Here is a 25,483-nt window from a genome sequence, read left to right as displayed (position 1 = left end):
AATCAGTAACAATTAAAATGCTGCATGGAAATGTTCATGCTTTATCAAAATGATTGTACTCTCTGGTTAAGACATCCAGCCTTAAATCCACGACAGTTACGCAAATGTTTTTTAAAGCAGAAATGTTTAATAGTCCAACAGTCTGCTACAGAATGTTAACTGAGCGATGCAAATGGATCTCTCTGCTTGTTACTTCTTACTGTCAGTCAGAGGGCTCAGATGGCCACTTCAAATCCTTAGAAAAGGCACCTTTGCAGCTCTGGATTTGAAATCCACGCTCAAGTTCCAACCCTGGAACAGCTGATCTCCAGCCAATAAAACCCTGGGTAGTCTTAGGTACTGGAGGAGATGGAAACACCTAGAATAGAAGTAAGGTGTAGAATTCAATGATTAAAAGGTTTTTGATTGTAATTTCTGTCAGCAAGATCCTTTTTGTGCTGTAATCTGGATGGAAATGAGAACTTTAAAAAAAAGTAGTAGTTTTAAATGCAGTAGGATGAATTAATATCCTGAACACACACTGACATTAATGGATGGAAATCAAAACTTCAACAGATAGCCCCATTGCACACAAGTTTGATTTATAATACAGGCTAGTTTACAATTTTAAAAGTCATTAGAATTATTTAAGTCCTATTTTATAGCAAAGCACAGGGAAAGAGAAGTGGCCAAATTCCAATGAAGTAACTAACTTTCATCTACCCCCATTCTGAAAAAACAAACAAAATATGACTACAAAAAATTACTACATTGATATGTGTAACAGGAAAGAAAAAAAAACCAAGTTACAGAATTTTGCTCAATACCTTTCTGAGGACTTTACATTAGAAGAATAATTTTGTCTTCAGCTTCAGCTTTTTTCCTTATTGAATAATAATCTTTAAAACTAGTTAACTACTCTGAACAGGAGAAATCACACTTTATGCTTGCTGCAATGTATTTGGTAGCAATGCAGCTACAGAATAACATTTTTGTGGCCAAATGCTAGACATATTACTGACTGAGCTGGCTTTTGAATTGAGAACTTACTAGTTCCACCTTCTTTCTACTTTAAAAGATGGGTAAGCATCAAGTTAATCTACAACTAATCCAGCCAAAAAGGAAACAAAACAAAAGCCAGCAGTCTCTGTTCACTGACTGCTGTGCTTACTTTGGCTGAATCATCTTAGCTGGGCATGTTATATCATTTTAGCATCTGGGGATTTAGCAGAGAAATACACAGCAAGAGAACAATGTTTCAGTTCTCTTGCCAGAGTTGCTTCACTTTGTTCTTTTGCCAAGATTAGAAAATGTTTATCATATTTAGGTGGAGTAGTTCCTCTCAAAAGATACTTTTTATGGCCAAAAGTGCCACCCACTGAGCAGGATAATGAAGGAATTGTGTCCCACTTAAGATCTGTGGGAAGGGGCTATGAAGAAGCAATTATTAATCTAACCCAGAGAGAAGAACAGATGATGATGCTACATGAAGGTGAATGTGCAAAAAGATGCATAGCTCTGAATAAGGACTTAAGAAACTTCACTCTAAATATGTAAAGGGTGACCTAAGTCACAGCTAACCCTTATCTCCCTTAGCAAATAAAGATTCTGAAGTGAAATTGAAACTGTGATCCCTGTTTCAGTTTGCAGCAGGCTATGCATACTGCTTTAGCAGCAGATAACTGCCTGATTTGTTAACACACATACACCCTGGCTGTGCTGAAGCAGAGATGAACTTGACTGAAATTGGAGACTTGAGACAAAACTGAAAAACAAGGAGACTTAATTGCAGAAACACTGCTATTTCATTTCTCTGCCACAATCTGCACTAGCTCTTAATTTTTGTTTCAATTTAATCTCAGTAAAAGCTTTTACTACTTCCTCTCTTTATCTCCCCACCCTTGGAATCCTTTGAAAGAAAGCTAGTTCAGCAAGTAAGAATTTTCAATCTCTTTTGTTTCCTAATCTTCTCTAAGTGGACTAACCTTCCTTTTTGTTGGCACCTTACGCATATGTTCCTCTCCCAAGGTCACTGATTTAGCTGCCTGTATCCTGTTCACTGGTGATTCTGACACTGTGTATGTATAAATCAAGCCACCATTCACATTTCACTCTCATTTCCAGCTGTTTGACAACTTTTAGACTCTGAATATGTGAGTATAAATCATATAATATAAATTGGCTCACTAGAACTGTTAATAATTTGTGCCACTGAAGAGGTCAGTGACTGTCTCTGCCAAAAAGTTGACTCTGAAATACAACTTTAAAAATGACAGCATCTTAAGTGAGAGTTAAGGTTGTGATAAGCCTTGAAGTAAGAGATATATATATATATATATATATAAAACTATCTATCTATCTATAGATAGATAGATAGATCTGAGCAATGATTGATCAGCAGTAATTAATGGCTTTGTGAGCACTCTGCTGTACCAAGCTGCATAGCTGACTCCTCTGTTACTAAGATGTCACAGAGGAGTACATGAGGAGGTGTTTTACAGAAAGATGATTATGTACAGTGAAAGCTCTGTGAAGTAAGAGCCATATCCAAGGGGCAATTCCTTGTCTTGAATCCATTTAAAGCATTGCTCAGATTGCAAACACAATTTACTTTGACCTTTAGTTAAAGGCCCACCTCTACTAGACAACTGATTTTTAGGGCTTGTGTGGTTCCTTAAAAGAGAGATTGCTGCATTGCAACTTCAGAATCTAATTTTCTAACCTTAATGTATTTTTCCACAGGTGTCACAGGTCGAACCTGCAGATGTTCTGGAAGCTCTATCTTGGGCTTTGTATTTTCTTTCTTTTCATTTCCGATCAACTAAAAGCAAAACATCTACATTAAAAATTTGCCTCTATCTTTTGGAATATGCTGTAATATCTGCTATATCCACCACTCCCCTCCTTATTGCATCTCAACTCCCTGTCTTTTCCATCTAAAACAGGACTACTTGTCATAGTGCTTTGGAAATTATTGTGGTATGCATGACAGATCATACTTATCAGGGACAGATGCTGAAGTCTGGAGGACCAAAGTTTTTAAAGGTGGTAACTTGGATGCCTACAGGAATTTTCAAAATACTGTAGAAGAGATTAAGTACTTCTAGAACCACAGAAAATACATTTGTAAACTATTCAAGGGCTGCATCAATCCAGTTCTTTAGCAACAAAACACTGAGATTCCAAAAGTAACATTATGTGCTACTGTATTTTGATATCTAAACATCACTGAGAGTAGACATCACTGCAAATATTTTTATTTGTTGTAAATTTCCCCACTGAAAATTTAATTAGCTAGAACCTTTTCCCCTAGATTTTTAAACTACCATATGGATAGACAAAGGGGAAATATTCTCCTGTCAGTGTGCATCTACTACTTGTTAACACTACTGTGGGTCATATTTCTCAAGAGAAATATATCAGAATATGCATAGCATATGAATTACCACTTGCTGGATTGTATTCAGAGGAAAATTGAAACTTTAAACCCATCTTAGCAGTAGTGCACTTGTTACCCAGAACTTAGCTTAGTAAAGCATAGTCAGTACTCTTCTAGTCTTCTGTACACTCATAATTTTGTGTCCAGATAAATTTGTGTGCATTTCATGTGTTGTTTATATACCATTCAATTTTACCTCCTCAAGAGGTGTCATCAAGAATCCCCATTTGTGAGACCATCTTTTTGCAGCTTCTATTTCACTTTCAATGTATCGTTTCCTGAAATAAACAGAGAAATAGTTAAGATTAAAGCTTTTCATTAAAAACAATACAAACTCAACTACTAATGTCACAAAATACAAAACTTTAGCATGACTCTTTAGACCTTTATCTTGAAACAGTCAGTTTATGTACGAGTTAACAATCGTCTGAGATAATGCAAAAATATTTTCATAGGTAGGAAATGGAAAAGCAAGTGTGAATGCATGTGCTTGCAAATTACATTTATGTTAGGAATTGGAGGACGTCAAATTTGCTGACACTTTTAAAAAAAATTCTATATAAAGTTGAAAAGCCAGCTCCAATGTCCTTTCATATATATGTTCATGGAATCATAGAATGGTTTGGAAGGGATTTTTCAAGGTCATCTAGTCCAACCCCACTGCAGTAAGCAAGGACATCTGCAACTAGATAAAGTTGCTCAGAGCCCCAAACAATCATTTTTTGCAGCCCTTTTATTTACGATTGACTGAAGGAATGAGCTTTTGTCCCCTGTCCTGCCCCAGCCCCACTCCCTTGCAGGAAGATCAAGAGAAAGGCTGGGGCAGATGGGCAGCACTGGCTGCTTTGGGCATGGCACTTGCTGCTTGGTCTCCTGAGGCTACTAAAAACCTCAAGCTCTCTGCAGGTGGCAGCTTCTGAATGAGCACCTGTGCTTTGCAAACACAAGTGAAGTGAATGTCAGAGATACAGACAGCAGGATTAAATGCACCATCAGCAAGTTTGCAGATGACACCAAGCTGTGGGGTCTGGTTGATAGGAAGGGACACTATCCAGAGGGACTTGAACAGGCTTGAGAGGTAGGCCCATACCAAGCTCTTTAAGCTCAACAAGGCCAAGTGAAACACACTACACCTGGGTCAGGGCTATCCCATGCACAAATATAGGTTGGCTGAGGAGCGGCTTGAGAGCAGTCTTGAGGAAAAGGATTTGGGGGTGTCAGTTGATGCAGATTCACTATGAGCTGGCAGTGGGCACTGGCAGCCCAGAAGGCAGCTGTGTCCTAGGATGTATCAAAGGAAGTGTGGCCAGCAAGATGAGAGAAATGATTCTCCCCCTCTGCTCTAGTGAGACAACACCTGGAGTAGTACTGCACCCACTTCTGAGGCCCTCTGCGTAACAGGGACATGGAGCTGCTGGAGCCCGTATGGAGGAGGGCCACAAGGATGATCAGGGCACTGGAGCACCTCCCCTACGGTGAGCAGGCTGACAGCTGGGGCTGTTCAGCTCTGGGGAGACACTGTGGAGGCCTTCCAGTACCTGAAGGGGGCCTACAAGAAAGCTGGGAAGGGACTTTTAACAAGGGCTTGTAGTGATAGGATGAGAGGGAACGGATTTAAGCTTGAAGAGGGTAGACTTAGATTGCATATTAAGAAGAAATTCTTTACAGTAAGACTGGTGAGGCGAATGCCCCCTCCCTGGAGGTGTTCAATGCCAGGTTGGTTAAGGCCTTGAGCAAGCTGGTCTAGTGGAAAGTGTCCCTGGCCATGGCACAGAAGTTGGAACCTTCAAGGTCCCTTTTAACTTAAACCATCCTATGACTCTAGGAACAAACTGGTCAGCCTCGCCCGCCCGAGAGTGGGTGTGGAGCTGCCGGTGAGGCTGCCTTGGGCAGGACGGAGAAGGCAGCCGTCCAGAGAGCAGCAACAGAGGAGGCTGGGGGTCGTTACCAGCAGTTGTGCCGTGCTACGAAATTGCAGGACTGTGCCAGGCTGGTGCGCTGCTGCGCCATGTCTCGCGGCAGGGCCGGGGCGTTGCGGGGCGACGGCGGCGGTTACAAAATGGCGGAAAGGGTGGGCAGAGGCCCGGCTGTAACCTGAGGCGATGGATCCCCTTCACTTCCTTGGCTTGTGTCTCCTCCCCCGTGGGCAGTGACCCTGCTGAGGTGACGCCTTAGAATTGTCTCTCAGGTGCGACACTCTAAGTGCTCCCTCAGGAAACTAAGGGAATTGCACTTGACGTTGCCAGCAGTATTTTTGGGCGTGTTTTTGGAGTGTTTGTGTTTTTAAAATGGTGTTCAGTAGGAAAGCATGTTTGGGTTAAGCTGATGAAAAGCTGTTACCTTGCTTGAGGAACTGGCCATATTTTAGAGGAAGAGAACTGATTAATTAACCAGACTCCCCTTAGCAGAGACCTTTTTGGATGCTGACTTGTTAAGAGTCTAACTCAAACCTGGACAGGGGAATTCTTCAGTAGCCAGAAACTTGCAGTATCTTCCATTGTTTGTAAAGGATGTGAAAAATGAAGGATGCTGTTTGTTTGGTTTTTTTTATTCTGGTAAGAATTAGCTTGTTAATGTGTTCAAAGCCATGTGCCGTGATGGGTGTTTGCTTCTCTTGCCTAGTTTTTTTAACCTGCCATCCAGTTCCTAGGTGTTCTTGATGTACACCAAGATGTTCTTTTAGGAATTGTATTGGGAAATAACATTGGTCTTGACATACAGTGTCTTTCTGATCCCTTTTTTTTTTTTTCCTAGCTAGATGTTGTCTGAGAAAGACCTCAACATACTTTATGGGTTACACATGAGAACCCAAAAATATTTACAGCTTGTAAAAAGTTCACTGTGTTCCTATATATTAATATTTTTGGCTCTCTATCAATTTTTTGGTAACTTTAGTTTCTTGTGGTTGCTTTATAAAATGTTGCAACAATTAATGTAGCCAACTGGCTCTCTGCCTTTAGGGGTTTAAATAGTTCCCTGACCCCTTTCTCCTGTCTGGAAACTGGCTTGTGCAAACATACTGTGAAAAGTTATTGTGACTTTTCCACACTATTGGACAGTTATTATGATAAAATAAATGCACAAAGGTTTTGACCTAAGCTGAATGGTTTATAGGTAGTGTGTTTGAATACCTGATTGCTAGCTTTTTGTTACTTCTTTTTAATAGGGCAAAGGATCTAAAGGCTTTAAATATTTGCATATGAGAAGACTGTGTATACATTTATTAGTAATTTTAGTACTGAGAACCTCTGTTTGAGTAAGAGGACAAAAAAAACCCCTCATTCTGCAGTCCTAAAATAGCAATTAATACTGCTCTTCTGGGCCTTTAAAAATCATTAAACTATCACCAAATAGAGTATTTCACTTAGATGCCATTTCTTGATTCTGTAATTGATAATTAGACTAGCAATTAAATCAGCAGAGTCTCCTATCACACTCATAAATGCTTACTCATTGTCCTACTTAATTAACTCCTGCTGCTTAGTCACATTTATCTCAGGAGCCCTCTTATTACAGCCTTGATGCTTTCTGTGAAAAAAGTAATCTGTTAATGAAAGCAATCAAATTCATAGTTTGCTATGTGTCAAGATTTAAAGTGCGGTCACATGTGTCAAGAGAGAATGAAACTTTATACTAACATTGTGAAAATAATGTTCAAAGGTTTTTTAATTATTTAACTGAATTATTTTTCAGATGAGGGAGTGCAGTAAATGACTATCTAGTTTTAGGTCTTATGTTCTTATGAGCACAGGACAGAATTACACTATGAGAAAAGAAGTCAAATAGGATTTTAATGAGCTAATAATTATACGAAATGATGTTAGAGATACAGGTCCATTTGCTGGAAGTGTGGGTCTTGTAGCTATGTGCAACAGCAGTTGTCATCACATGACATGTTGAAGCAGTTAGTATTTCATCCAAGATACATGTTTAAATAGCTTCAAATCTCAATACTTGGTGTTTCCAAGCAACATTCAGATTGTCTAAAATGGGTGAATTCCAGCCTGGATTTGGTCATAAATGCCAAATACTATCATAATGCTTGCTGTCCTTTTCTGATTTTGAATTATTCAAGTACTTAGTAGTTCTGTTGTTGCTCAAGTGGCTGTTTTTTGAGAGTTCACAAATGTTCCTCAAGAATTTACAACCCATATATAACTCTAGAGCTGCAGATTAGTATCTTGAGTTTCAGATATCCTTTCACTTCCAGAAGGCATCGCACTGCCACTGGGGAAGTAGTTTCAGTATTCGTTTTGTTACAGACCCTGTACTTGCTTCTTCCAGCAGATGGTGAAAGTGCTTGTGATGCTGTTCTGATACAGGCTGGGGTACTGGTATGGATTAAAATTAACCAAGTGGAAAACAAGATGCTTTAACCCAGAGTTTTCTGTGTAGCTGTACAAATGCTTCCACCAGTACATGATGAGAAAACACATGAGGGCTTGGAGGAGGGCAGTGCTGGATGACTATGTTAGGTCTGAGTTTTTACAAAACTAGAGCCTTGGGGTGTTGTATTGATGCAAATACAAGTGGTACTGCTCTATGAAATAGGGAACCAAAGTGACTTTAGGCTACTGAAAGAGAAAGATTACTGTTTTAATCTGTTTCACAGAACAGCTCCACAAGCAGTTGTGCTTCTGCAATCAAGGCAGCAGACAGAATGGAGACAGGAAAAGGTGATCTGTGAGCTGAAATGGACAACTCATTGTAGGTGGATATTTTAAACCTCTACTGCTGCAAAAGGCTTTGTATAATGCAATGATGACTTTATGTCATTCATGGTCTTCAGGGTTTAATGCTTGATTTCTGGGAATTTCACACGTCTGCCCTGATAGGAAAATGTTTAGGGTTTTATATTGCCTGTTTATGGGGAAGAGCGTCCCAATTATCAAGCAGTAGCTTTCTGTATGATAATCTTTGGAATTATTTGAAAATGACAAACCTGTTCTCTTTCTGGACTCTTATCTAGGTAATGGTAAGTAGTGTTTGAGCATCTCTACACCTATTGAACATACTAAGCTCTGATTCTAGATGGCACTTGTGCTCAAGTGCTAAAGATGCAGGATAAAATACCTTGTTTTACGGTACTCTAAGCCAGCTATTCTATAAGCTTCAGTCACAGACCAGTCCCCAGTTCCATCACTGTTACCAACTATGCAGGTTTTACTGCACTTAATGTTCTTGCCAGTAGACACTTCTGTTTTTCATCAGAAATTGCAGAAATGTTAAAGAAAAAGCTTAATTTTTATTGTAAAGGGTATTTTGAGTGTTTATGTTTTCCAGTTCTTATGCCATAAATTATTATTTTATACTACTCATCACAGAATCACTGTTAGATCTAAATCTTCAAAGAGCTCTGCATTATTCAGGTTGGACATTTACCCTTCCCCCCCCAAAAAAAACCCAAAACCAAAAAACAAACCAACCAACCAAACAATAAAACAGGTGAGGATCCTCTCTGAGAATTATGGGGTGATGTAAAAAAACCCTGCTGCTACTTTACTGCTTTACATATGTGCAAAGTAAGTGCAGGCGGAGCTGGCTTGGGGCACTGCAGCACATAATAGTGTGGTTTGGCAGGACAGCCCCTGGAAAGCTTGGAGGAGGTCTTAGCCATGTAAAGACTGTCTCAGATTTTGTTAGACCTGGGTGTGTAGCAGCATAAAAGTGCTTGGGAGACTTCATCCAACTCTTTTCTCATCCCACACACTAATGATGAGCTTTACCATCAACTGGAAAAACTGCCATAGCCATGCCATAGTCAGTGGGCCATGAAATTTTCATTGCACAGTGTTCTGCTGGGGTAGATGTTTGTAAGTACTGTTTTCTATCTGAGAAGTTTGGACAGTGCAGTGTAACCCATGTGCTGTGAATAGAACTTGCCAGTGATTTGGGGAACTGTCCCAGAGCTCTGTTGCTAACTCGTATGTGACCAATGAGTCGCAAACATTTCTGCTGTGCTACAGCTTTTGCTGGATGTCTGGTAGCTGCGTGGAAGCAAGTGTCAGTGTTTCAGCTAGGCTGTTCAATGGCTGGAAAAGTAGAACAAATGCTTTGCACTGATAAGAGATAGTAGCAATGAGGGAGGGGAGAATGCTCATGTCCCTAAGGAAACTGGTGTCTACCAGTCCATATCCTCTGGTTTTGTTCCCAAGGGCCTGCATTTCACGCTCGAAGCACTGCCATCTTCACATCTGAAAGCTTGAAAGCAGCTTCATTTTTTTTCTTTCACCTACACCGAAAGAAGTGTCAGAATCTCAGCAAATGAAGCTGTTTGCTGATGTGTTTATGTATCTGCTTGTGTATCTGTGCTTGGACTCTTTCAATTGCACTGAAAACATGTACCAAAAATATTAATTAGTACTGACAGTTCTGTGCTTACTGCTGTATGCTCACATGCAATATTAAGTATGGAAGTCTAATAGAGGAAACTGCAGATGTAACTTCTGTGTCTTTTGTTAACGTTTCTAACTAATATTTCAGATGTCGGCAGCCTGAGTGGTAGACTGCTTTGTTATGATTGCTGTGATTTAAATACACACTCTCATTGACACTATAGACTCTGGCTTCATTCCAAAAAAACCTGCTAAAGTCTATCACGTCAAGAATATGTTAATTGGAGTTAGTGAATTTCCATTTAGGAAAGGAACCCAATGGCCTGGTTAGAATCATTATATGTTGTAGCAAAATTTAGAACTGTCAGCTTGTTGTGGCTGTAATCATCCAGTGACTTTGGAACAGTGAGTGGTATGTCTGTTTTCCCAACAATAGTATGTTTTCTTTGCTCTCCATAAATGGCACTTACAGCTACAGCTTTATGCAGATTTCTGTGCTTGAAAGGCACAAACAATTCTAATTTAATTTAGATGCTGTTCAGTAGTTCCTGGAGTTTTCTTTGTTGTTTTTTTTTTTGGTTTGTTTGTTTGTTTTTAAACAGATTCGTCATTGGTTGGTTTGGAGTTTTTTTGTTTGTGGTTTTTTGGTGGGTTTTTTGTTGTTGTTGTTGGATTTGTTTTGTTCAAACTAAGGATTTACACGAGATGCATTTTTATGTGGCACCTGATGGATGCACATGTATTTGTATTGTACCTGCTGAAATAAGTATATATCCCCTCCAAATTATGCCTGCTGCTGACAGGGAAGGCTTTGTCACTTTCAGACTGGAGGATATGTTTGCATTTAAATTCTTCATTAGCGCAGGCATTGCATCTGAGCACTACTCCAGAGCAACACTTGCAGAGAGCTTGCAGAATGCTGGCTTGTTGCAGTTTACAAGACCATGGAATATGGCCACCATTTCTAGCCTGCTTGGTGTAAAAATTTCTTGTAAATGGTGCTGTGCAACCAGAATTCTCCCCTGGTAAACTCTGGAGTACCTAAGCAGAATGTGAATTAAAGATGAAGGAAAAAGACCTAATTTTGAGTTTTGTTATGCTGTATAAACTGAAAATAAAACTCTTCATGCTCTTTGAAAGTATTTTTTTTCAACACATGCATGTTTCAAATCAGAGAGAGTTGCCTTTTTTCCTTTTGCATGAAAGGCAGGGGGTCTAGGACATCTTAATAGCTTTCATATCCTACTCTGCAAATATATTATTGCAGCACAATAGTTTCTTTGCATGAAAATTGCTTAAATGATTCAAAATGGATTGAAAAATATATTTCAAGTTTTAATTTTATGCACAGAACATTAATGAGCAGTGCCCCTTAGAGACTTGCTGTCAGTTTAACATATTCACAATAATCTCAACACAGATGTTATTCCATCTAAATCCTTTTAGAGGAAAGAAACTAGTAATTTTTCCTTTGAGAACATTGGAAAATGTTATTATTGAAATTACATTTTGATCCCAGAATGCTATGTAAAATATCATTGCTATGAAGAATAAGTAGCACATTGTTTCTGAGGTAAAATGCATATGAAACTTTTCGAAGCCTCCTGTAAATTTTAAAACAAGTGAATGTTTTATTAGTCCCAAGCAATTTTGCTTCCCTTGAGGGTTATTGTAGGCAGTGATAGATACCAGCATGTAATGGTATTCTAATTTAAGAGAGTATTTGTTATTAGTTCAGATTTCTGTATTTGCAGCCATAACATCATGCAGTTATTGTCTCTTTTAGATACATTTCCCTGTACCTTCTCTGAGCACGTGCATTAAAACACTTGCTAGAAAGAAATTACATAGTTACAATAACACATTTTTGTTGGAAAACACTTAAAAGTACTTGTTCTGGTTGGTATTCCATCATATGTGTGTGTTTGGTTCCTTCTACTTCGTTCAGTCATTTTGTACTATTCTTGATTAGTCTTAAGTAAAGCTCTGGCAGTGAAGTTATGCTGATGCTATAAAAGTGATGAAGTTGAATGTACACTGTAAATATTCTGTTGCTCAATATTTGAAGTGTTTCTGTTCCACTTAACCAAGGTGGTTAAGTGAAGAAGTAGAGTTCATCAGTGCAGGTGATTTTAACTAGTTCCCTGTATAGACCCTGGCTATGTGTGTAGGTAATGTGAAAGAGCATATTAGGAAAGTGTTGGGTGACTCAGAGCAATGGTTCTGCAGATTTCCCAGGTTTGAAGAACTGTTCTAGGACTGCATAAATACAAGAATAATGCTTGTAGTTGTTGACAATGAAGTACAGAATACATCATCAATTCTATGTAAAGGTAGCTGTTAAGAATAAATTCCATCAGGTTTTTCAGAAGTCTTTTGGAGGAGAGTGCAAAGAGGGTCTGCAGTCAGAACTGCAGCTCCTGCAACCATTATGTGGGGACTACGGATGGCAATGAAGGTTGCAGTTATGTAGCATGTAAAGTGAAATCTCAGTTTCAAGGCTGAAGTCTATTTTATGAGCCTTGATGTACAAAATGGCAGATGATGATTTCTTGAAACTTCAAGAATACGCAGTGGAATATCCTTTATGAAAATGTATTTTACAAAAGCAGATATCTTGATGCGAAATAGCTGCTCATTTCTCTTCTCTGCTTTAGGAATGCTAAAGGGAAAATGACTGTTAATATAATATGATGGTATAAAATAGCTGCAGAAATGTAACCAAAAAAAGTCAGATAACATTTCTAAACACAACTGCTGGATTAAAATGGAATATATGTTATTGAAAATTAAAAAATACTCCATCTAATTCAAATGTAAAGGCAATTTGTATAGTCCTACCACTGTGTTTTTCAAACTATGAATACATTTTTTGTTTGAACTTATAAAATTTTGACATGCATTTAAATATTAATAGAAACTTGTTCTAGGTAGACATAGAAAATATTCTTTTGCCTTTTTAAAGAACAAGGAACACAATTTGCTTGCCACTAGCAGATTGGTTTGTGTGTTAATAACAGTAAAGGCACATGTTGCTTTGGGCTCACTTTATAAGGGTTGATAGATTTGCTTCTGTTTGCACTTTATCCTTTTGCATGAATTTTTGTGTGGCTGAAAAGATTTGTACCCAGACAGGAAGGGCCAAGTCTTGGCACTGCAATGACATTAGGCTGTAGCCTTATCCTGAGCCAATTTCTCATGGTGAAGCATACTCATCTGCCACTTGGCAAACACTTCTCAATTTATCATGTTTAGATTTTTGGGAATGTCATAATTCAATATGCTAATTTAAGAGATGCAATTTTTTTTGAGGAAGATCTAGGTTAACTTATAGGAATTGAAAGTCCTATAAATTTGATAGAATCATAGAATTTAGGTAGCCAGTCTTATGCTGTGTTTTTACTTTACCACAGAAAGCCTCATACAACTTCAGGCTGATATAGAAAGTTCAAACAGTCCTCTTCAGTGTGTAAACCTCTACAGTCCCTAATGAAGGAATGTTTAGCCTGGGCAGAGTGCCTGTAGGAGACTGAGTTCAGCTTGGTACTCGGTAGGACTGAGTAACCTTTTGGCTTTGGGTTAAACTTTCAGATAGCAAACCACGCTAAGACAACATTTAAGGCTGTGTATCGCTTTCTCTGGAACTGCCTGTGATTAGGAGATGTTTCATCTTATGTAATTAAAATATGGTAATTTCAAATGAAACCTCCAGAGGGTCTCCGAATGCTAAAAAGAGTCCATGGAACCAAATGAATCAACTTGTGTTGTGATACAGGAGTAGGAATTGCTTGGTCACGTTTGTGTTACATTGTCTATCTTTACTGCTTCATCAGATTCTGAGCCAGAGTGTAGGTAGCTTCAGAAAGTGAAGTATTTGTTGTTTGGTTTGTTTCAGACCACTTCTCTTGGCCCAATGGGATTTTTATTACATGAAATTTAAATTTTACAATTTAAATTTTAGTACACACTTAGAAAGATAAAGTGATTCTTTGCCTATCCCTTAATAAGCCCATTGAATTATTCTTTTGGTCTCCAAGCAGGGCATGGTTTGAGCAGCTTAAATCTTGGGAAGGAAAATAGGTAAGTCATTAGCAATATTATAGGGAAGGACAATCAAGTATAGCAGGCTCAATTTAAACTTACAAAAGAAAGTATTGGAGGCAAAATAGTATTTAATTTTTTTGGGAAAAGAGTCTTGTCTCTGTGAAGACCTCACAGCACAGGGACAAGACTAATGTCTTGTGCTGAGAAGACATTATGCTTTTGCACTGTTTGGTCCAAGATACTGAAAGGTGATTTTTGTCTGTGCCTAATCAAAATAGTTTCTCATGATGAAAATGTTCAAGTCATTTTCCCACAGCTAGCCACAAGTTTAGTAGCTCTGCAAGGTAAGCTTCCTGAAATCTTCTGTTTTCCCCTCTAATCACTACAGCTATGTCTGAATCTCTCTATTACTAAGGTGGAAGAGATCCTACTGCTTTCTAATATATGGCTGGATACTTATCTTAAGGAGATGCTCACAGAAGTAATAACTTGTTAGCTATGTATTTTTAAACCTTACTGTCTAGAAAAAGTTTTGTCTTGTGGGAAGATGCTTCCTCTAGAAGCTTGGTGATTTATCTATTGCATTACTCAAGGAAATGAAAAGTTCCTTTCCAGCTATGTGAAATAGCCAGCGATATCTCCAAAAATGCTATTGTGTTTCTGCATTGTGCAAAGCAGAGGGTGATTTTAACAGTTATTGTTAGCTCTCTGCTGCTGATAAAAACTGTAGACTGGTTTGTGATCGTCTATAGAATCATGTGCTGTGAAAGATGCTTCTTTTTTCACAAAGTAGTCTCAATATTAATGTCTGGAAGGCTCTTAGAATAAGCCCCTGCCTGGAGAATGAATTCAGTTCCTCAATAGAATACAAAGCCATGCCTGGAGAATGAAATTCTGTTCCTCAGCAGAATACAAAGAGAAAGAAATGCATTCAGCAGCAATCTTTTTTCCTTTTTCTTTTTTTTTTTTGGTAGTTGCTGTGGGAGGTCATGGGATTTAAAATATTTACACTGTCATACTTAGAAAATAGGATGAACCTAGACATACTTAGTTGTATTCAAAAGGCTCAATATTTAGAGATGGTCTATAGGTAATGTTGCCCTAGTGAATACTTGTTCAGTGACCGTGGCAGGAAAAAAAATGCATACATTGTGTATTGATATTCGGAAAATAGAGAATGTTAGTATTGGATTGAGGTTAGGATTTGCTGCTTTATCTTGAATGTAAAAAGGGTGGGGTGCTTTTTGAATACAGATTTGGAAAAAGATTTATTGTTATCGGTTTCTTTATTCAAGGTTTGGCAGCTTGCTTTGATCAGATTAGTTTCTTCTTATGAAAACTGCATCTTTAATCATAACCTAAACAGGTTCTTTCCTATAAGGAAAATGAATGTTTACTTTGGTACTTTAACAGGATATATGCAATAAAAAAGACAAACAATGAAGCATCTTAATGTACCTATAAACGTTGGTTTAATAGATCTTTGACTAACCCAGGCTATGACACATAATTTGACACATATGTATCCCAATTCAATGAAAACCTCTTTCAGTACCATGTTAAATGTACCCACTCCTGCAGACATTCCCATTAAAGTAATTATGGGGGAGGGAGGAATTCTAAGTACAGAAAAAGTTTACTCTTCCTCTTTATAGTGAAAACAAATGTGTTTTTCTCTAGAATCTGCCAAGCCTGTGTTTTAATGATTTAACAGATGGAGTTGGCACATGTGAACCTGGAAGATGCATCTGTCTGATTTTTCCAGTCTGAGGATTTTTTAACTGCATTAATGGCACAGACGATGGTAAAATATCACCTCCCCAGGCTGCTTTGCTCTCCTAACACATAATGTCTTTTAAGGAGGAAAAAAAAAGTGATAGAGACTGGGGTCAGGAAAAGGCTAAAGAAATGAGGATTTGAAAAGTTTAATATTTTCTGTCTTCACTGCATTAGGTTTTTAAGCTTTTCACTGCAAATTCCTTGTGTGTGTGTTGTGGAAGCAGAGATTCTACCCAGGCAGCATTATCTGTGATCCCAGGATTCTGTTAATTGCTCTAAATAAACACTATTTAAATAAGGAGACCAATAGCCACTAGTGTTTTTGTCCTTTGTAATTTAAATGACTTAATGTTGCTTTTTCCAATTTGATAATTTTACCTTTTTTGTTTAGTTCTTGCAAAGGTTCTCTCAGATTTAGCAGTCTAATTAGTCTCTTGTACTGTTCATTCAAGCAAGTGTGCTGATGCTTAACTGTTCTAACTCTCTAGAATGAGAGGCCTAATTTGAATTTCTTTTTAGAGTTAGATCCTTAGTTACCTGGACCCTCTCCTGAAAACAGTGATATGTCTGTTTAGAGATCCTGAAGGCCACTATTTAAATGTTTCAGCAGTGCATAGGAGTGGACTAAATTACATTCTCATACTTCTTCTCCTACCTGTTTCTGCAGATCTCTAAGAAAGCCCTTTTAAGGGCACTATTGTCTGAGGGCCAGATGGGTACTTACCTAAGCTATCCAGCTGGTTGCACTAACGCTGCAGAGAAACACTTGCTAGGATATGGAAGAGCTCCTCACTCTGCTTCTAAACAAAAAGGTTGTGGTAAAATAAAATTAATCTGGGGTCAGCTGTGAGCTGTCCAGTACTTCCTTTAACAACACTGTACTTTTTTGGTTCATTTCAGTTTTATCTTACTACTGCTGAGAAAGAAAAATATGCAAAGAGGAACAACTCTTACTGTTAATGAAATTAGCACAGGGTTCCTATCCAACATACTGAAGAAATTTAAAAGGACAAAGAAAAGGGTGGCGAAACTGTTGCATATGCTCCAGAGCTGCTTTTGCTGGAGGAAAAGGTCTGTTCATGCAGCTATACATCATGGATGACTTCATAGCCATGAGCTTCACTTATGCGTGGAAACAAAGACACACAGCCATCACAATAAGACTTACTAATTGGTGTAATGAGAATGGTACCTCTGTCTGAGCTTTGCCTTGCTGATGTTACTAGATTATTATGGCTAAAAGAACAATTAAAAAAATAGTTACATGTGTTTGCACTTCAGAAGATCTAGTGAAAGTCGATGCAGATACTCCACCTGCACTTCCCGGTAAACTGTGAGCTCTGAGCATGTGAGGGAGGTGAAGCCTTATGGTTCTAGAGCTGTCTTTTCTACATGCTTCCATTTTTTGGCGTCTCTGTAGCACTCCAGTCTTGATGCTTCAGACCTGTTTGATACTGTTAAACTATTGAGATACATTTTAAAGTAAACTTATTAATAGAGACTGCTTTTCTGTATTTGTATCTTTTTTATAGTTTATGTTCCCTCATTTTGTGCCTAAAAATGATAGGTGGATGATGTGGACTATCAGTACATTCCACTTACTCTAGGCTATCGTCCATCATAGGATTCACCACCTTCTGGACGTGCCTACTTCACTTGACAACATCAGCTTAGGCAGCCAACTTCAAATAAATTCATAGTTTCTGGTTAGGTGTGCTTAACGCTACTTTTGCTAACTATCATGTAAAAAGACTTGAGCTAGTGCAGAATCAAACATGCTTACTTCAATAGTCTTGTCCTGATTCATGTAGATAGAAATAACAGAATAAGTCTCTTTATCTTTAGTGAATCAAAGAGTGCTAAGAATCTTCAGGAGCACTTCAGTCCTGGAAAGAAGGTTCCAATTTTCTGTAAACCTAGGACACTGAAAATACCATTGCATTAACCATAGCAAATATCACTAGAACTGTTTGTTTTCTTAATGCCATTTTGTATTTTAACAAATGGCTGTAAAAATTTTCTTCACAGTTTTAAGGTTTGATTAATCAGTTCATTGTGTTCTTTCTCCAGAAGCAAATGTGTTACTGATATCCCTTGGTATGAGTGACATATGGGTTCTAGCTGGAATGAGAGGACGTCCTTTGTTTATGCAAAATAAAAATATGCTTGGTGCTCTGTTTTTCCTTGCTACTTATTCCAGGCAAATTTAATTGGTGAGAGTGATATGGCTTCCTTGTAATCGACTATAGTAGTAGTCCTTCATCTGGATGAGATTCCTCATGCTTGTGAGGTGCAGTCCACAGGGTGCTAGCAAAAATGAAGAAGTTGGCGTTTCTCTTGCACTGCTCTTCTCTGCCAAAGATTTTAATGTTGCAGCTAGAGTCAGCCAGCAAGTAGAAAAGGATGAAAATACCTGAAGACATGAAAATACCCTAAACTGAACAAGTTCTTTCCTTCCTTTCTATGTTTTTCTTTCAAGTTTTCTGGTAGGTGTTTTCTTTTTACAATTCTGTGTGTTTGGTTTTATGCTTCGGTTTTGTTTTTTTTCTATTTTTAAAGATCATCTTACAAAATACTCTAAGGTAAAATCTCTGCTAAGGGAGATTGACTTGAAATGCAGCAGTAAGTGCACCAATAGAAATAATATACTCACCAGAATTCAGGCCACTTTATTAACTGGCTGATTCTGAAGCTATTATACGTGTTTTACCATGTATGAGAAGACATCCACAAAGACCAACCATTTCAAACCAAAACCTTAATACTTGAATCAAAACATCATGGAACTCAGAATTTTTCTACTAATAAATTCCATCATTCATGAAAGTAAATGAGACCTACTGATAATCCATCAATATCTTCTATAGTAGATCAGCTGTTGCTTTCTACTGTGTAACTGAGATGAACTCCATTCTTCTCAAAAAATAATTTCCCAATTATTGGGGGATATTCTGATTTAAAAATATTAAATGTATCATGCAAGCAAAGTATAAAATGCACACATTTAATGTCCAATCTAAGAAGGATGGAGTTAAAAACTGCATGGAAGAGAGGTGTCTGCCTCCTCTCCCTGAGTTTGCTTGTTTGGAAGTTAGAAGCACGATATGTGAATGCTTACAAGCTGTTATGTTCAGTGCCATTAATTCCTACAAAATAAAGCTAATATTGAATGTAGCATAAACGAAAAACATTATGAGGATATTTTCATACTGGCAATTGTGTTTATTGGTAGTTCTGTCTATCAGAACTTCTTTGCATGTTTTTTGTCTTCCTGTGTCCTGTATAAGCAGAGGCTACACTGACAATTTTCAGAAACACTGGAGAGATCATGTTTCAGTATCAGTCTATGTGTGCACGTGTTCATGGTGCTTGTTGAGAAACTGTTTGTACTCAAGCATAGATTCAGATTTTTTTTTTTAGTAATCTGTTTATTAATTTTTTTTTCTGAGGAACAGAACAACTTGTACAGAAAAACAAAAAGGTTAGTCCATGCGCAAACATAACTGCCAGTTTCCCTGATCTTACAAACCTCCAGCTATTTAGCAAACCATTTAGAATGAGGACTTGGCAAAACAAAGTTTAAAGGTTTTGTTTTCCAATAACCAGACATCCTTTGAAGACTGAAAACCAGTGACATCACTATGTAGTATTACTCAGACCTTTACATACAGGACAGATCAACACTGCTTTCTAGAAATCTACGCTTGTTGCAAAACTCCTTTGTTAGCTGAGGATATGCTGTAGTTCTGGAATTAACTGAATACCTGTTTGCCCGTCTCTCTCTCCCCAGATGGCTCTTCTGGCATAACCACTTTTTGCCTTTCTCTATTGGGAACCTAGGTTGATTTTTCTCAGCCTTACTGAACTGGCCTTTAAAGCAGTTTCTTAGCAATTTGCAGTGAATATCATCAGTAAATCTTACTTGTCCTGGAGCACTTGCAATCCCAGTCAGTTGTGGATGCCTCTAGCAAAGCTTGATGCTATATTTTCTGACCTAAAGCAAATCAGTAGGAATCCATATGCAAGGTAAGCTCACCAAAGAATGCCTGCAGTGCATGTGTTACATGCACAGACAGGAAACAGGCTTGCTAACTAGGGAGGTACTGCACACAGACAAGTCATAAAAGCTCTTCCAAAAGTTTGCTATTTGTCTCTATTCCTGACTGTTATGTGGACATTTAGAAAGTGTACAAGTCAGTTGGTTTGGGGTTGTTTTTTGTCCCCTGGGTTCCTTTTGCTTGGTGTCTCTACACATTCATATTTTGAGCAGAAGAGTTGTCTTGTACCTAGGTCATAGGTCTAGTTCAGGGAACCTGAGATCTCTTTGAAGCTGTATTAGTATGATTTAAATAATTTAAGGTTTTGTTTCTCTCTTACAAAGAGAGGATATAACAATACCTCCTTCCTTCCCCGTTGACAGGAACTCTGTTTTCTACAATCTGAGACACAAGGAATCTGATTTCAGATGGACATTTATGTGGTACAGTACTGATAACATACACCTGGCACTCAAATTTCTGAATCCTCAGTCCTCCTACAACCAGAGTGTCTATAGTCTCTTACTCTAGCAGCCAGGTTGTAATGAGCCACAGCAGCTTACTCCAGTTGAAAGATTTTTGTTGTCTGATTTGGCAGATTGAAGAGGCAAGTGATCAAGAAAACGCTTGCTAAACCTCATCATGCTTATGTCATATTTTTTTTGTCATAGGAAATAAGGGTTTTTTAGTAGTGCAGTAAGTTATAGTCAAAAACTATTGTTTTTGATAGCTTTGAGAACTGACAGCAATGCAAGATAAACTAGGTTTTGCACCAATATTTATAAAAATGTATTAAAACATAGGCACTAGGACTGGAAATGCCCTACGGCAGCTTGCATAAGATGCTAGTGAAAGAATGTAAAACAGCCAGACTGACCCATTCTATGAAGTATTTAATCAGCAATTTGAATAAAATTTATATTTGACTAATCAACAAGCAAAAGAAGTGCCAGCTAACAGAAGCTTTCAGTAATACAGTGTAATTGATGGAAGAGAAATGAACAGCTCTTTCATGACAATGTTGTTGCCATCTCTGTTGAGAGAAGACAGACATTCTGCAGGCACAAAGTGTGACTGAGTGCCTTTAAGGAAGAGAAAGTGCTAAATGACCTTTCATCACTTTAATCACTTGACTGGGTAGAAACATTTTTAATGAAGGTCATATGACTAGTAAAATATCATAGATGATCAAGCAAGTGACACATTCTTGACTCTTACATGCTATTCCTTATTAGGGTCTTTTCCAAAAATGTTCTTTGCAACCAGTGTCTTTCTCTTTGGAAGAAAATACTTCAGCACTGTAACAGTAACCTAATAGAATCCTAATGGACTATGTGATGTCAGATGGTGAAGACTGGTGATTCTTTCAAGCCACGGTTGGTGTAAAAAGTAAGAATTTAAAGATTTTCTCTGTTTTGGTAGTTTTGCTTGAATGCCTTTAATCCTGTTTCCAATGTATAAAATAAATCACTCATATAATTACTAGTCCTTCTGAAGGCTGTTTTTGGCCTTTAGAACTGGGCCAGAAAAAACACAGTCAGTCTGACTGTACAGTGCTTTTTGAAAATAGAATGTCTTTGCATTTCCTTGTGAGGTCATCAGGAACTGTAATCCAGTTACAAGTAGACCTTACATATAAGTTGCTTATCCTTGCAATGATAATAATGACAATATTCTCTGTTATGATTACAGGAAGAAGCCCCCTGTTCATACACCCTTCTGGCTCTTTTCCCTGGGCATGCTGGCGTGGGTCAGTGTTGGTAACATGAACCTGTGTCCAGTTCTGTGCATAGTGCCTGTATTGTCCTTGTGGTCTATGGTTTTCTGAAAGCCTGAGGACACTCTTTACATTTACACTGGCTCATTTCACAAGACTCCCTTTACATATACTTTAAGACTCCTTATACTGTAATTTGAGAGTAGCTTTCTTGTTCCTTTTCTAATTGGTGCAGTGCAAGCAGTCTGCAGAGACATCAATATTAAACATCAGAAGACAGTTTTCTAAGTAGAGCGCACATCTGATGAGCCACATGAGAGCTGCAGAGAAATAGGTCTGTGCTGGCATTAAAAAGTAAAAATACCCCGCCTTGTTTGAACAGAGAGACAAATGAAGCATTTGCATCCTTGGTAATTTGGATGCTGGCAAAGCAGCCTTGTTTGTCAGTCCTTTGACTTCAGACACTGTCATATAATTTTCACTCAGAAGAATATGTACCAAAGAAAAAGGAAGGCAAAGTATGTTTATTATTTCTTTATGTGTTCAGCAGAAAGCCAGTGATTTGTTATTCAGACACATCCTGTTGTTATGCTACACAATGCAATACCATGAAGTGTGATAGGTCTTGAAAGATGAAAGTGTCTCTGTGGGACAGTCACTCTTGCAGTATTCATCTATCAGCTTGTATCAAGCCTTTCCAAGTCAAATCAGAGCAAAAGAAATTGCAACATCAGTGATGCGTGCTCTTACTTTTTACAAATGAGACACAAACATAACCAGTTGGGGTCCTGTTCCTAAGATGAAATGCGTAAGATTTGTCCTAGCGTCATTAATATTTTGTTTCTCAGCACATGCTGACTGGTTGCTCTGCGGAGCTTGGGAGTTGGGCTTCCGTGGAGCTTATACCAGTGTGGCCATCAGTTTCTATGTTACATAAATTCATTCCTTTTGCATCACTTCTTTTGCACAAAATTTTACTAGCTATTCCAGTGGACCCAGGCTGAAAGTAAAATGCAACTAGAGAAGTGAAGTTTCCACCTGATGCTGTAGGGAAGGCATGTGTACACCTGAATTTCAGACTCAGCACAAAACCATGAGGCCTTAAAATTCATTTAGGTAAGCCCAAGTCACATACTTCCACAAAGCTCTGTAGAAGTTAGTGAAATCTTTTTAGTCTGTTTGTCACCTGATTTGGAAGTTTAATTACACTCATGAAACTGCTGAGACTAGTAGAATTCACAGTGTTTTCTTAGCTGCAGGTGAGGCAAGGGAAGAGCAGAAAGTTGTGATAAGGAGACTTTTACTTAATATGCTAAAAGATCTTCCTGTGTTTCTCCCATGACAGCTTGTCTGCCAGTTTACATTCCTGGGCTTCAAATAACACTGCAAGCTAGACGTCTCTTCAAACCTGACCCGTTTATTCATTCCTACTCATCACATTTTGGTGAGGAAGCTACATTCACATCTAAAGGTAGTCTGCACAGGAAAAAGCTAGATGAAAACACAATTGTCCTAAGTTTTCACTGATGGGGGGAAAAGCTGCCTTGCAAACTGGACACTTTCTGATCAAATACAGTTTGTTCAAATCTTAGCTGTGAATGATGAGTATAAGAAGAATGCAAGAGAAAACAAAACAGTATGAACAAAATTATCACTTTTATAAAATCTACTCTGTAGAGCTGGAGTGAAGCAGAAAGTTGTTCATGCAAATTAATATCAGGTCCTAAAACTATTCTGAGTTTTCAAACTAATTTTCTGTTCTCTCTGATGCTGCTTTCTATTTCATTGTGAAATCTGGACTGTTCTATATATGCAATCTTCACAAATATATGTAAACACTTTTCCCATTAAAAACTGTATATTGTCTGCACTCTTGACTTCTCACAGGCATTTAAAACCTAACTTTTACTTATGTTGTAGCAATGTTTGGGAACTCCTAGCAGTGGATCAGGACAGAACACAAGCATCCATTCTTGTAAATAATTCACTTTGGCCATAGACACAATCAGCTGGCTGTAATCTGTGGAACCATTTCTGCTCATTAAGCATAACATGATAGAAAACTGACTGTGCCAGTTTCTGGATTCGGTCTTGGTTAGAAGTTGTGGTATGGACACTCTCAGCTGTATATTTTCTACTGTGCTATTAAGATTTATATCAACATACTGTATTGATGTTATTTTGTATACTTGAGGTTTTGCTCAAATCCTAACCTCTAGAATTCATGTGGTGGTAGTTTTAGTTTACCTTTCAACCTAAATTTGTAGCCTTTATGGCTATAAAAGAAGTTGGAAATTCAGACTAAAATAAATGTAACATTGTTTTATTTAAAAATTTTACTAAACCCTCATCATCCTAAGTATCATGACTTGTGCATACATGAAAGAGCTTCAGAAAATTCTCACTGTTTTGTGTAATAAGGTCTTCAGATTCAGAAAGCTTGAGAATGAAATTCAGCCTGGAGCTGGCATCCTGCAGAATCTATCTGTATCACTGTGTTGCTGAGCAGCGTGTAAATGATTGAGGGCTCTGTTTAGCTGTCTCCACATGGCTGAATTTTACCTAGTCTGTGTGTTGTCCCAGAAGGTAGCTAGAGCTGGTGGTATGTCATAAAATGGAAAGTAACTTCAGAGACCTGATCAGAATCGCTCTCCATATTCAAAGCCAGATACGCAAGCCAGAGGGTGGAGTGGCAGATTGCTCCAAATCAGTCTTTGATTAATATTTCCTGGGCTGTTCAAATGCTTTTACAGTTTTCACTGAATACACTCTCCCAGTGCTTCATTGACGAGAACAATGTGTGTCTTATTTTTGGGCCCAGGTCTCACTGAAAGCTGATGCTACCTGGCAGAGATGCTGTCTTGAAGCTTTTCTTGAGTTCATTCACGACTCAGTTTTTACAGCTGCTGCTTTAATGTGTCACACTCCCCCTCCTCCCCCTTTTTATAGCCCTCAGTAGTATCTTGGAAGTATCTGAACCCAGATGTTTCTCTTTGACTTTTCATTTTGTTCTGTAGCTTCAAACCCAGTGTTTAGGAGAGAATGTATTTTCCTTGCCCCTCTGACTTCCCAGGGAGGAGTCGGTGTAGTTCTGAGAAGAATTGTGGTTACCTTTGCGTTACAGAGTTGTCTTGTTGTACAGAAATTATCTTTTCTTGAGGTAGCAGCTAGGGCTACAGGAAAACCACATTGCACATGCTTCTTCAAATTGTGCTATTTTGGCTTGTTAGATGATTCTTCCTCTTAGCCCTTTTAATATATGAGTTGGGGGGGAGGGAGGGGCGGCAGGCTAATGTGTTCAGATGGGTCATCTTTTTACATTCTCATAGGTAGCAGTTGTGCCACTGGAATAAGATGAAGGTGGTTTGAAAATAGCTACACTCTGCCACATCTCACCAGAAGGCTGGACAAATAAAATGGCATTAGTAATGTCATCTGACACAACGTAACAGTTGAACATCAAGTGGCATAGCCCTTGAGTTATCAACCTGACCACCAAATTTTTCCTAAATTATGAGAACCAAAAGGACTGTTTCAACAGAGTTGCCCCAGCAACTTTGGAAGTTCTTCTTTGGAAGATCTTTGAGATTCCTGGGGTGGGGAAGATGATTTATGTGAACTGTATTACTTTTGGTCACCAGGTTCTGATTAGTTTCAGAAGAGACAGGATGGCATTGGGTCCATTTTCTCCTACAGGTGGTGCTCTTTTCCCATGAAAAATCTCAAAAGTTTGAAAAGTCAAATTGCTTCAATGCAAATTCATTTTTATCCCAAAGGAAAAAAAAATAGGGTGTTGTAAGGACAGTTAAGGAGAGTATGAAGCTGCATGGGCCTGGAAGTGGATGATAAACCAAAAGGAAGCTCCCCACTAAGGTCCTCAAAGATATCCCTCTCAGTTTTGCCCAATCATACTCTCAGTCTGAGCTATGACATGCTGTCACATACATGAATAGATTCATATAGTGCTGGGATTTATTTCTGTGAAACAGACTTCTCCTAAGAGTTCACCCATGCAAAGAAACAAGAGAATAAGGATTACAGATTCTTCAAAGTCTCTAGGATTGTGGATCTAGTTTATCCAAACTTCTTGGTCATGGCTAAAGTCAAAGCACAAGAACTACTGGAGGCATCTTTTCATTCATTAACACAGGAA

At 38.3% G+C, this 25,483-nt stretch overlaps 1 protein-coding gene across 1 annotated transcript; it reads right to left on the bottom strand.

Moving 5' to 3' along the window:
- Nucleotides 1-202: 202 nt before the first annotated feature.
- C24H20orf85 (chromosome 24 C20orf85 homolog) lies at nt 203-5,428 on the bottom strand. Its single transcript, XM_054391736.1, has 4 exons — nt 5,367-5,428; nt 3,615-3,696; nt 2,702-2,800; nt 203-358 (listed from the first exon to the last, which is right to left on the bottom strand). The coding sequence occupies exons 1-4, from the start codon at nt 5,426-5,428 to the stop codon at nt 203-205; spliced, it is 399 nt and encodes a 132-aa protein (XP_054247711.1).
- Nucleotides 5,429-25,483: the final 20,055 nt, after the last annotated feature.

Source organism: Indicator indicator, chromosome 24 (assembly GCF_027791375.1).
Source record: "Indicator indicator isolate 239-I01 chromosome 24, UM_Iind_1.1, whole genome shotgun sequence".
Lineage (NCBI taxonomy): Eukaryota > Metazoa > Chordata > Aves > Piciformes > Indicatoridae > Indicator > Indicator indicator.
The sequence above is the reverse complement of the archived record's forward strand: the minus strand, read 5'-3'. Positions and strand labels throughout refer to the sequence as shown.